At 40.8% G+C, this 14411-nt stretch overlaps 1 protein-coding gene across 2 annotated transcripts in view; it reads left to right on the top strand.

Moving 5' to 3' along the window:
- LOC109918600 (mucosa-associated lymphoid tissue lymphoma translocation protein 1-like) overlaps window positions 1–11342 on the top strand; it is a 42699-nt gene extending 31357 nt beyond the window's left edge. For both annotated transcript variants that reach the window (XM_020518534.2, XM_048614231.1), the window contains 5 exons: window positions 298–425; window positions 2792–2941; window positions 5036–5193; window positions 6315–6449; window positions 9737–11342. In XM_020518534.2, coding sequence (XP_020374123.1) covers window positions 298–425; window positions 2792–2941; window positions 5036–5193; window positions 6315–6449; window positions 9737–10171 — 1006 coding nt within the window. In that variant the 3' untranslated portion in view covers window positions 10172–11342. The remainder of the gene's footprint in view (window positions 1–297; window positions 426–2791; window positions 2942–5035; window positions 5194–6314; window positions 6450–9736) is intronic.
- Window positions 11343–14411: the final 3069 nt, after the last annotated feature.

Raw genomic sequence — 14411 nt, 5'->3', positions numbered from 1 at the left:
ATCTCAGACACCGGTGCGGGTGGTGGCTGTATCTCAGACACCGGTGCGGGTGGTGGCTATATCTCAGACACCGGTGCGGGTGGTGGTTCTATCTCAGACACCAGTGCAGGTGGTGGCTCTATCTTGGATGCCAGGACTAATAATGGGCACCGGCAATGTGGAAGACCTTGTGACTGGCATCAATTAGGCCCAAAACCACACAGTTTCTTATTCTCATTTGTATGAGAAAGATATGGAATTGCAAATTGTTTGAGATTGTTAATGATCCGTTGCCATGTCCTTTATGAACTTTTCCAGTTGCCCAGATGCAGAAGCATACGAAATCAGCCAAGGCGAGCTTACAAATGGGATTTTCATCAACTTCCTGAAAAAACGTTTATTGGAGGATGAAAAAATCACAGTCCTGCTGGATAAAGTTGCAGAAGGTGAGTTTGAATTTACACAAAGATTAAAGACCGCCCTCATTCAGTCATTAGGACAAGGCTCAACAAGGTGCTGAACCACTCCTGAAATTCCGCCATTGCTATTACAGTTACTGTTTTATTGTCCTTCATGATCACACTGTACTTATCCAGATTGTTATAACTTGGCTCCCTGTTGGCCTGGGACAATCAGGCTGCCTGTCCATTTTACTGATGCTGAACATTGTGCCCATCATTGGCATTTCTTTGGGGGAGAATAGTAAACATCTACTGACCCTACTTTCAAATTGAATTTTGAATTGGATTTGGCCTATCCAAGCAAAAATGAAAAGGATTTTGAGGATTCACGAGATGACTCTGGTGTGTCCCTATGAACACTGATGTAGTGATGGAGAGGCAGTTTCTTCCGTAACTGTGGTTTCCATGCCCTCCTCCACAGGTGCCCTTCTGTGCGCGGGTACAGTTTTATGGATACAGGATTCAGTGTCTTGTTCAAATGATCATTCGGAATTTGAAATGCACTTGGGCCTTGCCTGCTGCTACTTATACTTTAGCAGCAGATGTAGTCCACTTAAACTCTCAGCTGCCTCCAGAGCTTTTGTGATTTGAGTTTTTGAACTATTGAATGATTCTTTTCTCTTCCAAAATCAAATTTATTAAATAATTGTATTACCACACCACTACACTTCCTATTTCATAACTTCACCCTGTTGTTGCAGCAATGCTGCTTTATTTGGGAAGCTTCACTGTTTCATTTACTCTGGTTAACCTGCCCACCTCATCCTCTCTTTCACCATTACAATATCTTTAAGTTTCAATTTCTCATCTGTTTCGAGTCTCTATAAGTGGCATCAGTTGCTACCTGTCTACATGAGGATTTGGGTATAATAAAAACACATTACTGCAGATGCTGGAGAACTGAAACAAAAACAGAAAATGCCAGAGACACTGAACACATCTGGCAGTATCTGTGCTGTGTCATGTATCCTGTATTATCTTCCTCCCCACTTCAAACCTGTATCTTCCTGCTCCATAGAGAAAGCTCTTCCTCTACGCTTGCCATCAGTTTCTACTTGAAGTAATTCCCATTCCCCTCATTTTCATGCAATCCTGTATTCCTCTGGTAATTTAAAACAAGGAACTGCAAATGCTGAAGATCTGAAAGAAAAACAGAAATTGCTGGAGAAGCTCAGCAGGTCTGGCTACATCTGTGGAGAGAAAGAAGAGTTAACGTTTAAAATCCAGTGATCCTCCTCCTCGTCACAGATGCTGCCAGATCTGCTGAGTTTCTCCAGCAATTTCTGTTTTTGTTTCTCTGGTAATGGTTCAGTTTAACTTCAATTTACACACATTCCCCTTAAATATTGATAATTTTCTCCCCTACATTTAACAAGACATGTTTCCTCATTTTGCCTTTTCTTTTGCTTTTATTTATTTCATGTTCTGCATTCTTGTCTTGCAACTGATTTTCTTGGCGTGATATAGCATAACACATGCAGAGGTTTTGTTTCTGCAGTGCAGAATGACTCACTTGAGAGGATAGATCAGGTAGCTCTCATCAAAAGGTGAAAAAGTTGTAGGCAGACTAAAGCTAATGGTCCCAGAGATCCGGCCTTGTGAATGACAGATTACTGTGTTTAATGTTTACTGAAAATTCTTGTGTCAGTCCCAAATGACATCCTATGTGACTGTGACAAGAGCAAAATTTCTCATTTCTTGATCTATCTGCAGCATTTGCCATCACTACCCTCTCCTAGTACCTCTCCACTATATTATATCAGTATTCAAGATGAGACCAGATAGGTACTGTTAGATAGTAGAGTAATGACAGAAAAGGGGATGAAGAACTCTAAGAACAGGGTGGAAAATTTGATTCGAATTGTCTGGTTACAGAAAGGGCAAAATCAAACACAGACTCATTAAACGCAATGAACTTTATTTGTTTTGTAACTTTTGTGTATGCATTAAGAAAATCATAGAAAATTTGCGGTTTAGAAAGAGACCATTTGGCCCATCTTTTTTGTGCCAGCTGAAAGAGAGCCATCCTGTCTAATCCCACTTTCTACTTTGGTCAGAGCATTGTAGGTTACAACACTTCAAGTGCATACCTAAGTACTTTTTGAATGTGATCAGTGTTTCTGCCTCTCCCTCCCTAACAAGCAGTGAATTCCTGAACCCACTCCGTCATGGGAAATAAAGCCTCTCAAATCCCCTTTAATCCTTCTATCAATGACTTTAAACCTATCATTGACATAACCTATGATTGACATCTCTGCTAATAATAAATTATACTTCCTGTTCACTCTATCTGGTTGCATCATAATATTTTTTTACTTCTAAATTAATTGCATGCCCTGTTGTGATTTCAGATATGGGGAAGTGTGAACTTACAAAGGGAAGACAGGCTTTGGAGATCCGGAGCAGTCTGTCAGAGAGACGGTCATTGAGAGATCTTATTAAACCACCCAAACATCAGGACGCGTATTCAGCCAGGAACCTGCAGTGGGCCAAGGCCCATGGTACGAAAGGGTGTTCACTCCTGTTAATGCTCTGGTTTGTGTTGCATGTTCTTCTGTCCATAGAACAGAGTATTTAATAGAAGCTGAATGCATAGCTCCTGGGTTTGGAATCATTTTGTCTGTCCATACATATAGATGCTGGTGGTCAGTACTCAAAAAAAGGCTTGTGTTCTCCCCACATTCTGAAATGGCTACTGCTCATATGGCACCCAACTGACTAAGTGCCACCTGCCTGTTTGAAGGGTATCAGTATCGCAAGGACACCCAACATAGTCATACACACTGAATCATACCTTGCATCCAATTTCCCAGATTACCATCCCTGGTAATACCAGCAGGACAGACCTATCAGAGAGAGGGGCACAAGGCTGAAAGGAAATGGCTCTGGTTCTTTAGGGAAGGAAATCTGCCATTCTTACCTGGTCTGGACTACATGTGACACCAAACCCACAGCAATGTGGTTGACTCTTAACTGCCCTTAGACAGCGAGGAATGGACAATAAATGCTGGCCTAGCCAGAGACACCCACATGCCCATGAACAATTTTTTTTAAAATCCTCAACATTGACATCTAAGGGTAAAAGGTTAGACGTGAGCAAGGAAACCTCTTGGTGACTAGCACTTACTACTCTCCCTGCGCTGATGAATCTGTGATACTTTATGTTGAACATCACTTAGAAGCAGCATTAAAGATGGCAAAGGTACTGAATTCAGTCTGGTGAGGGCACTTTAATGTTCTGTATCAATATAGGTTCCACAGTATCAAGACTAATTGAACTGGCCTGTAACAAGGGCTTTTCTCTGAAAGTGGAGTTGCAGTGGGTGCTGAGAGAAGGTCAAAAATTACACGACTCCAGGTTATAGTCCAACAGGTTTATTTGAAAATGCAAGCTTTTGGAGCTCAGCTCCTTCCTCAGGTTCCGACACCTTGTGTTTTCAAATAAACCTGTTAGACTATAACCTAGTGTCATGTGATTTTTGACCTTGTCCACTCCAGTCCAATATCAGCATCTCCACATCAGTGCGGAGATAACTAACACAATGAGAAAAGCCTATTTAACCATTAGAAAGAGTGGCTCAGTAGCATCGCCATTGACTGAAATGGCCAAGAATTTCAAGGGCAGAAGTCATCAAGATATATCTGTATTTTTTTCTGTCCAATCAAGATTGGAAATAAGTTTTCTGGTGCTGGTTGGAATTTCTGGCCTACAGCATGAGGTTATGTGATAAGTCGAGGAACCAGGATACAATCAATGGAGCTAAATAATTACACAATCAACGGGTCAGATCAAAGCTTGATGTCCTGCCAATCGAGAATGGCCTTGGTCAGTTAATTAGGAGACTCCATGAACATCCCTGTCCTCACTTTTGGTCTAGTCCAGTAGCAAAGCCTGAAACCTTTACAGGTACCTTCATCCACTGGTGCTGAGTGGGTGATCTATCTCAGTCTCCCTCCAGCTGTCACCAGCAGCAAGACATCTATTTGACCTGTTTTTCTAATTGACCTGCTCAGAGAAGGTTTTACACACCTCTGGAGCAGGTAGGACTAAAACCCAGGCCTCTCGGTCCAGGGACAGGGACACTACCACTGCTCTACAAGAGAACCACTAAAACACCTGGTTGACCTGAAATTAAATATTAGCATGTACCAGATACAGCAAGATGAATGGCATTAAGCACATTTCAGCTGTTTTGCTATAGACCTGTGCTCCAGGTATAGCTGCACGTTTAGCCATCCTGTTTCAGTACAGCTGTGGCTCTAGCATCCAACCTGTCAATATGGGACATTGCCCAGGTATGTACGCTCCCCAAAACCAGGACAAATTCAGTTAATGCCCCACAAACCATCTCTTAATCATCTTCAGAATAATGGAGGGTGTTGTTGACAGAGCTATCGAGGAGCATTTATTCCCCAATATCCTGTCATCTGATGCTCAGTTTGGTAAAGGTGAAAAGTTGGACATATGTGATGTCCTTGCAATAAATTTCAATGTCAAAGGGAGGTATCAAGGGTTGAGGTTGAGGATTTAGGAGAAGTGATATCATCTAAATGAGATCAGAATATTCACTATGCTATGGTTCTTTTCTTTACAGCTCTTCCAGAAAGCAGCTATGTGCATTTTGAATGTGGAGTCACTGTTCGTCTGGGATTTGCAGCTGAGTTTTCAAACATTATGATTATTTATACCAGGATAGAGCAAACTCAGAAGGATATCACTAACTGTGAAGCTAGATTGGCTGATTTTTCAGAGGTAAGGAACTGTATAGGAAAGTCCTCAGCACTTTTTTATGAGGTCATTCACAATGCAGCTACAGTGTTAGTGTGAAAAGATTTTGTTCCTTACTGATGAGCCAATAATAATGTAAATATAATGCGAAACCAGCACTAGGACCTGTCCTGGTAATAGAATGAAACAGACTCAGATTTGAGTCTAAGTAAATCTTGTTCCATTTTGCTTCAGAATTAGTTTAGCCTTTCGAACCCAATGGAAGCTCCAAGTTTAGCATTGGAACAAAACATTGCATTGATTCTGAACTTGTGAATTGTAAGTACACCCCACAACTGTAGTGTGATCCACCTAAGGTCAGTAGACAATGATCCCCATTCACATTGCAGAGGTGTCTTTGGAGGTTGGGGCCTTCAGTTCAGTGGAAGGATTTAAGATGCAGCTAAAATCCAAGATGTTGTTGTTGGCTATGGGTGAGCTCAAGAATGGGCTTTGCTCCAATATTAATGAGGAGGAGGGGTTCCATACCCAGAATGATCACGTTGTATTCACAATTTGTGGCAATGTATGTGTCCAACCTTCAGATATGGACAATTACCATAATAATTATTTAGAGATGTTTCTGGTTCATCTTTCAGTGGCACCAAGGTAAAAAGACTAGAGAGGGACTCGGGACAAATGCCAGGAAAATTTGCCCTAGGTCCTTGTCTTTCTCAGGGAGCTGGTACTTTCTTCATTCTCCCAATAGCCTAACAGGTATATAGTTTCTGGCCACACAGATAACCATATTCAGGACTAATCCCTAGTTTATGCTGAGGTAGCTGTTCTGTTGGAGGAGACTGAGATTATTATTGGCTTCAATGCTTTTGGATTAGGCAGAGAAAATGTAAGACTGAGTTTCTACTCCTCTTTGCTATCCATTGACACTAAAATATTGTGTCTGTGGTCCTGAAGGTTAGCCATGAGGTAACAAAGGATTAACTGCACCTCAGTAGGAGAGTCAGTGCTGTCAGGAGAATGATGGGGGTGAAATGCAATAAATATGCCGTTTCTATGTTTTAATACTACATTAATGGGATGATCCCATTTAAAGGCAAAGTACTGGTTCTTTAAATGATTTTCCTTTTGAACTATCTGAATTGTAGGACTTGGATGTTGACCTCAAACACACAAACAAAGAATGCCCTGAGGAAACAGGCAGCATCCTCTTCACCATCAAGAACTTTGACTATCCAGATAAGTGCCTGTACACTAGGCTTAGTGGCCTGCAGAAACTAAGGGTAAGGAGTCTCTCCATTGCCACCTTCTAAACAGCCAACTTATGTTTATACAACTTCAACAAGGCCCATTGTATTACTTTGTACATTATGTTATATCAATGAATGTAGCTGCGTTGATATCGAGTAGCAATATCTTATGAGAAAGAATGACAGGCCTGACTCACTAAGTTGTTTCAGTTTGGGGGGGCGTGGGGGAGAATGGTGGAAATAGTGCTTTCCAGAACATTCCTGTATCCTATGGCATTTTTAATGTACACTTGAAACAGCAGACAGAATAGCAGTTTAGTTTATCATCCAAAGGATAACGATTAAGCCCTCCCTCAGTAATGCCAGCCTAGATTGCACTTTATTTTCTTGAGTGGGTTGTGAACCCATGACTTTCTACCTCAAAACTGCCATCAATAGAGCCAAGCTGATACATTAGCTCACCATAAAGCCAATAATTTTGCAGCTGCCTGTTTGCTCAATGAGTAAAAATGTATCAGTGAGATACTGATGAAGAAGGTTCCAGTTTGGTCAAGTGATTGAATTGAATTGAATTAGGTTTATTGTCACATACACTTATACTAGTACAGTGAAAAGTTTACAGGTCACCAATTACGGCCCCATCTTGGGTACAAAGGTATCTAGGTACAGAATTTTAGGTACAAAGCAGGAAAATAAGAAAAACAAAATTTAAAAAGTTAAACATTACAGTCCTTCTTACCAAAAGGTAGAAAAACAAAGAAACACTATGACCAGTTCAACACCACAGTCTATAAGATCGGAGAGAAAGAAAGGTGCAGACCTCAGGAAAACATAAATTGATTGGTCAGTTGGATGAAGTGGTAAGTGGAATTCAATCAAAAGAGGCTGTAAGGCATAGGCGCAGAAGTAGGCCTTTCGGTCCATCAAGTCTGCTCCAACGTTCAGTTAGATCATGGCTGATCAGGTAATTCTCAACTCCACTTTCCTACGTTGCCCCCATAATGCTTCATTTCCTTACTGATTTAAATCTGCCTACGACAGCCTTCAAAATACTTAATGACCCAATCTCAAAAGTTCTCACCGATTCATTACCCTTTGAGAGAAAAAAGTCCTCCTCATCCATGTCTTAAACTGGTGCCCCACACTGTGAGATTGTGCCCTGTGACCCTAGATAATCCCATGAGGAGACTTGTCAATACTTTCCGCCTATCCTCTCCCAAGGAATCTTGCGCAATTCTTTCAGTATACTCAACCTTTCTTCATAAGAAAATCCCACCAAAACCAAATCAGCCTAGTAAACCTCTGCACTACCTCGAATGCCAGTATATCCTTCCTTACATAAGAGGACCAAAACTGTTCATAGTATTCCAGGTATAGTAAGATTAGTAAGACCTCCCTATTTTTATACTTTTCCCTTTGAAATAAAGGCTTACGGTCTATTTGCCTTCCCTATTATCCACAGAACTTGGATGCTAACTTTTTGTGATTCATGCACCAGGACCCCAGATCCCTCTGTGCTATAGCTGACTGCTGTCTTCACATATTTAAATAATATTCAACTCTTCTTTTCTTCCTGCCAACGTACTTAACCCCATATTTTCACACATTATAATTTACCATGAAATTTTTGCCCAGCCACTTAAACTGTCTATATCTTTCTGTAAACTCTGTGCCATCATCCCCATTTGTCTTCCTACCCATTTAAGCCTAATTGACAAACTTAGCAATAGTACATTCACTTCCCTCATCCAAGTAATTAATATATTTTGTAAATAATTGTGGCTTGAGAACTAATTCCTGTGGCACGCCACTAGTTACAGGATGCCATTCTGAAATTGCCCCCTTTATCCCAACTTTCTATCTCCTCTTAGTTAGTCAATCCTTTATCCATGCCAGTATACTACCTACAACACCATGGGCTCTTATCTTGTTAAGTAGCCTAATGTGCATACCTTATCGAATGCCTTTTGGAAATCCAAATATAATGCATCTATTGGTTTCCCCTTATCTATCCTACTTCTCATCCCCTCGGAGGACTATAATAAATTTGTCCAGCATGATTTCCCCTTCATGAATTTATTAGGGCAGGTTAAAAAAGTAGTAAAGAAGACATACAAGATACTTTAACTTATTGACCAAATCATGGAATATAAGAACAGTTTGTGGCATAAAGTGCATGTTCAGTTACGGCTAAAGTGCAAATTACTGTTCGGATCACAGCTTTACAGAAGGATGTGCTAGTACTGGAGAAGATTTATGAGGACGTTATCATACCTGGAGAATTTTAGTGATGAGGAAGAGTGGATAGGCTGGGATTGTTTTCCAAGGGAGACAGCAGGCTAAGGAGATTAACCTAATTTGATTGAGGTACCTAAAATTATGAGGGGTCAGGATAGAGTAGAAGGACTCCGCTTTGGATCTAAAAAGAATAGAACTGAATGCATTCTAAATGGTGAAAATTCTGAAAGCAGTGGAGACCCAAAAAATCTAAGGATCCATACATACAGGTTATTAAAATGTTTGGGCAGGTGCAGAGACTAATCAAAAATTCTCAGGAAGTGCTGAGCTTTACATCTAGAATCCTTACAGAACAAGAGTTTAGAAATCATGCTATAGGTACGCAGAGCCCTGGCTTGACCACACCTGAAGTAATATTCAGTTCTGGACACCTCAACTTAGGAAGGATATTTTGGTCTTGACGGGACTGCGGTGTAGATTATGACAATGGTGCCAGGGGTTAATTTATGGTGAGAGGTTACAAAAGCTAAGGTTGTATTCACTGAAGGCTTTCCAGTATGTATTTTCAGATATTTTGGGAACCGTTAGGGTTGCTAGAAATAAATTATCTCCTTTGGTTGGGGAGTCTAGGACCAGGAGCCTAAAAGTCAGAAGTGGACCTTTCTGGAATGAAGTTAGGAACCACTGATCACACAAAGGTGGTGAAAGTTTGGAATTCTCTGCAGTTGGGAGATGATGCTAAGTTTAAAATCTGAGATTGTCAGATTTTTATTAACCAAAAATATGAAATGCTATGGGCAAAGGGCAAAATGGAGTTTAGTCACAGATCAGCCATAATCTGATTGAAAGGTAGAACAAGCTCAGCCTACTCCTGTTTCCTGTTTGGGGTGTTGGGCATGGACCCTATCAGACCAGTTAGCCCAGTGACATTCACTATCTAGGCACACACTGTTAATGGCAACTTGAATACAGTATTGTATTGGAGGGTGAGATTGAGTCTTGACAAGATACAGGGGCAAGGGAAGAGGAAACTGGGGACAAAATCATAATGACTTTCTGCATTTTACTTCCCTGTTGTGTAGAAGGAGCTGAGCTTTTCCATCTGCCTTCAATATCGATGTAAAGGAATGGAGGATTCCATAGAGGAGAAGAAAGTAGTCAGTATTGGAAAACCCCTTGTGTCTAAACTCAACCTGCATGGATCAGAGCATCAGAATGAATACATCTCAATTTATGGCTCATTGCAAAGTTCTGCAAGTGAACCTTCACAGCTGTTAATCCGTGACTCACACCTCACTCATTCCCCATTACCAGGCTCTTTACGTTCCTGCAATAGTTTAAATGACCTTGATTATTATAGTAGTTTATATCGCTACAGGAACAAATCCACCAATCTGTACTACAGCACCCAGGAGCAGCAGAACAAGAGACCAGTGTCAGCGGAAGCTACTGGACTGATGACTAAAGAGACCATTGAGGGGATAACTGCTCAATTTAAATCTCTGAATTCTTCGTAATGATCTTGACATTCTGCTCATGCACAGAGGTCAAGAGGAACAATATTGAGGAATTTTGTACCAGTGTACAAAAGAAAGACTTTAGCGCGTTAATTAGAGGGCAGCAGGCTGATTGTGGAACTCAGACAATGAATACAAACATTTGTTTTCTTGTGAGACTGTATACTATGTGATTAGCATTTTGCCACTTCCAGTTTTAACCTGTCTTTCTGACAATGAGCCTGTAGACGTTCTGCTATTTTCCCTCCTCAGGATAGGACAGCAATACTTCATACCTCAAGTTTGACCTGTTGGATATAAAGGGAAGGATAGTCCTATTGCTATCAATAGCACTGTTGAGTAATCCTAACAGAACACCAACATACAGTGTCTAAATTCAGCACATGACTCACAGATTCAAATGTCAAGACAAGCACCCCAAAGAACAAGAAAGTGATCTGCAACTTCCCTACCCTTTGAGTGATTTTACCCTGTGTCCTTTTCACCTTTTAAGTCTAATAGTTTCCTTCATTTCATTCTGAAGTGTGTTAACGTTGAAAGACTAGTTCTGCCTTTGCTGTCCCAACTATTTACTATGCTACTGAGTCCGTCACATTTAGTAGATTTAATCAGCAACTCACACTGATTTAGCTGATCTCTGCCAGTGTGGTGTTGGGGCATCACAGTTGACCTTTGAGCCCTGATTTAGGGAGGTGTGAAGTCAGTTGGACTTCTTGCTCACAATCACTATCAAGCAAGAGATCTTGGAATAAAGGATATGTCGGTGAACGTTACATGCGTGTAGGTTTGGGCTGTATTATAATTCAGTATACAATTGCATAACCTCCCCTCACTCTCCATCTGGGCTATCACACAGAGCATAGTAATTTTAAGTTGTAGGGTGATAATGCCCATGGAACCTATACTTGGGAACTCTGAACTCCCAAGACCAGGAGGGAAGGGCAGAGTTGGACCAAGATGTAAAACTGGACAAAATATTCTCTTATATACCAGTGTACATTTGGACTCAGGTTATGATGGTTACTGAATCTGATATTTCCTCTTAAATGCTCTTGTACTGGATGTACATCAGTTCTGATATCGTGGGATTTTTGTATTATATGTCAGGGCCATTTGCTAAAACAAATAATTGGAATAGAATTAATTAAAAGCACTTGTGTTTTTTACTTAATATTCCATGACTTTTAATTCTGTAATGTAAAAATTTTCTGAAATAGCCTGATTGTATGTTATATCAACTGATACCAACAACTGGTTGCATTGATGTAGCCCGTTAACATAGTGAAACATTCCAGGGTGCTTAATAAGAGTAATTTCAAGACAAATACTTTTGACTTTTTGATTCCAAACTACCAAAGAAGAAATCAGGACAAATGACCAAGATTGGTCAAAAAATTGGTAAAGAGGTCTGGGGGTGAACTGGGAAGCCAAGGGGCAGCGTAGCTGAAAACACAGCCACTGATATGAGGCGATTCAAGTCAGAGATGTGCAAAAGGCCAGAGATGAATCTCAGGCTGGAGAAGGCCACAAATATTAGAGGGGGCAATGCCAGGTAGGGACTTGTCAACATGGATGAGGATTTTGCAATTAAGACATTGTTAGACAGTGAGCTAATGAAGTCAGCTAATAAAGGGATGGTGAATGAATGAAATTTGGATTGAATCAAGTTCCAAGCAGCAAACTTTTTGATGATTGCAAGATGGATGAAAAATGGGAGGCCAGCCGAAGGCCACTGGAATTGTCAAATGTAAAGTTAACAAAGGCAGGATGTGGTAACTGATGAGCTGAGGCTGGATGTGAGTTAATGAGTGATATGGGATTAGATGTAGGCAGTCTTGGTGAAGGTGCAGAATGTGGTTGGAAACTGAAATTAGAATTAATCATAACAGCAAGGTTTTTCAACCAAAGATTGTTAGTCAGGTTAGAAATGTTGGACAGGGAACAGAGTTTATGGCAAGGTTTCAGCTTTATCAAGCCAACAAAATCTCCCAATGCCATGGGAGCTGAGTAAATGGGCAAATTGGTTGATTTCCCTCATTATGACAATGACGATACTTTAAAGGCATTTTATTATTTATAAAGCAACTTGTGACATTATGAGATCATGAAAGGCAGGATATAAATGCACATCTTCCTTAATTCAAATCTTGGTACCTTGTTGCGAGTTTAAACCTCCATAAATGTGCTATATTCATGTGCATACACAAAGACTAAAACAGTATTTTATGCACCTACAAATATAATCACCCAGTGACATTGCCACAATCGGGTCTCATGCAAGAATCAGGCAATTAACTGACATTTACGATGATTCTCTACTGAAATTCAATTCCCCCCAACTTCCATCAGGAGAATTGTCACCGGAAGCCCCAGTTATCTCTATAAAAACCGAAAGAACTGCGGATGCTGTAAATCAGGAACAAAAACAAAGTTGCTGGAAAAGCTCAGCAGGTCTGGCAACATCCGTGAAGGAAAATACAGAGTTAACGTTAACTGAGGAAGGGTCACCAGACCCGAAACGTTAACTCTGTTTTTTCCTTCACAGATGCTGCCACACCCGCTAGCTTTTCCAGCAACTTTGTTTTTGTTCCCAGTTATCTGTTCCTCTCACTGTAGACAGTACGGTATTTGTTATAGACAGTGGCTATGTGTTATTGACTGTAGACCCTTCAGCCCTGTGCATGTTGATGTTTGGCCAGAGTGAGTTTTACAGGAGATCAGTTGTTTGCGCAGAGCAATGCACCCTGCCAGATTCAATACCATTGTATTTAGGGTCAGCTTATTGTTAAAGGGTGACTGACACAAACCAACACCAAAAAAGTTACCACACAGCCAAGAAGAAGCTGACAGCTCAGGAAAGCCTGTCACCATCTGCAAATAAGTGTTTATGCGGACTGTGCAGTGCTTGACCTGAGATTGTTTTTCAGAACTGGGCTGACCCTCAGCTCAAGCTGGTCATGTGATATTGATGATCACCAATTCCGGTTAACAAACAAACAGGAAACAAGATCAGAGAAGATGTAACACTCTCAATTCAAAAACACAGGTGCTGCTGGAAATTAAACTACCCTGCCTTATACCAAACTCAATGAGCCCTACAGGGCTTTACAGCATTGAACTGAGGTCTCTGTTGTAAAATAGGAAATGCACAGCCACTTTACACACAGCAGACTCCGATAAAGAACAATGAGATAATAGCCAAACCTGGTAATCTGTCTCTAACTTTTTTTTTCAAAAATATACTTTATTCTTAAAAAGATTTATTTACATACTTAGTCACTAAAGTAGTTTGGTTCTATACAGTAGCATATGAAGAAACAAGCAAATATTGAAGTGTGACTGTGTCCCACAAGCAAACCAAAGGCATTTCTCAGTTGTATAAGATTATATTTACATATATCTGAGGCATTGGGAAGGTCCAATAAATGAATGAATCCCTATTTGACTTCAGCAGAAAGACCTCAGTGGTCCTTCCCCACCGTGCCTTGGCAGCAGCTGCCCCAAGCTTTCATGCGTCCCTCAGCACATAGTCCTGGAGCTTGGAATGTGCCAGTCTGCAACACTCAGTTGAGGTCAAATCTTTGCTCTGGAAGACCAACAGGTTTTGGACAGACCAAAGAGTGTCTTTCACTGAATTGATGGTTCTCCAGGTACAGTGAATGTTTGTCCAACTGGTACCTCTTCCTCACTGACTGGCCATTGCTAAACCCTTGGACAGTCCAGCAAGCAATGCAATTCAAGTTGGCCATTATTCCTGGTAGCCATTCAATGGCCTCCAAATACCCTGAACTCATTCTCCCACAATTGGTTACCTGACTGATGCCACTGTCTGCTTTTTCAGCCAATCAGAATGCATATTTACAATTAATAACCAGAGATTAATAAAGAAAATAAAAAGAAACCCAGAATCGTATTGAACATCACAATATTTATTCTCCTGGCTTTACTCATAGCTGTATCCTAATGTTTGATCTTCAATTCCTGGGACTAACAATATAATAACAAATTATTCCATCATTAGCTTCATAAACCCAAGGCATTGCCTCAGACTCATAAACTTTATACCTGGAGATAGTAAGAATTGCTGATGCTGGATTCAGAGATAACACAGTGTAGAGCTGGAGGAACATAGCAGGCCAGGCAGCATCAGAAAAAGGGTCCCAACCTGAAACAACAAGGTGCAGGGCTGGATGAACACAGCAGGCCAAGCAGCATCATAGGAGCAGAAAGGCTGCGTTTC

This window comes from Rhincodon typus, chromosome 29 (assembly GCF_021869965.1).
Source record: "Rhincodon typus isolate 14 chromosome 29, sRhiTyp1.1, whole genome shotgun sequence".
NCBI classification, from domain to species: domain Eukaryota; kingdom Metazoa; phylum Chordata; class Chondrichthyes; order Orectolobiformes; family Rhincodontidae; genus Rhincodon; species Rhincodon typus.
Note: the sequence above shows the minus strand (reverse complement) of the source record. Positions and strands in the feature narration are given on the sequence as shown.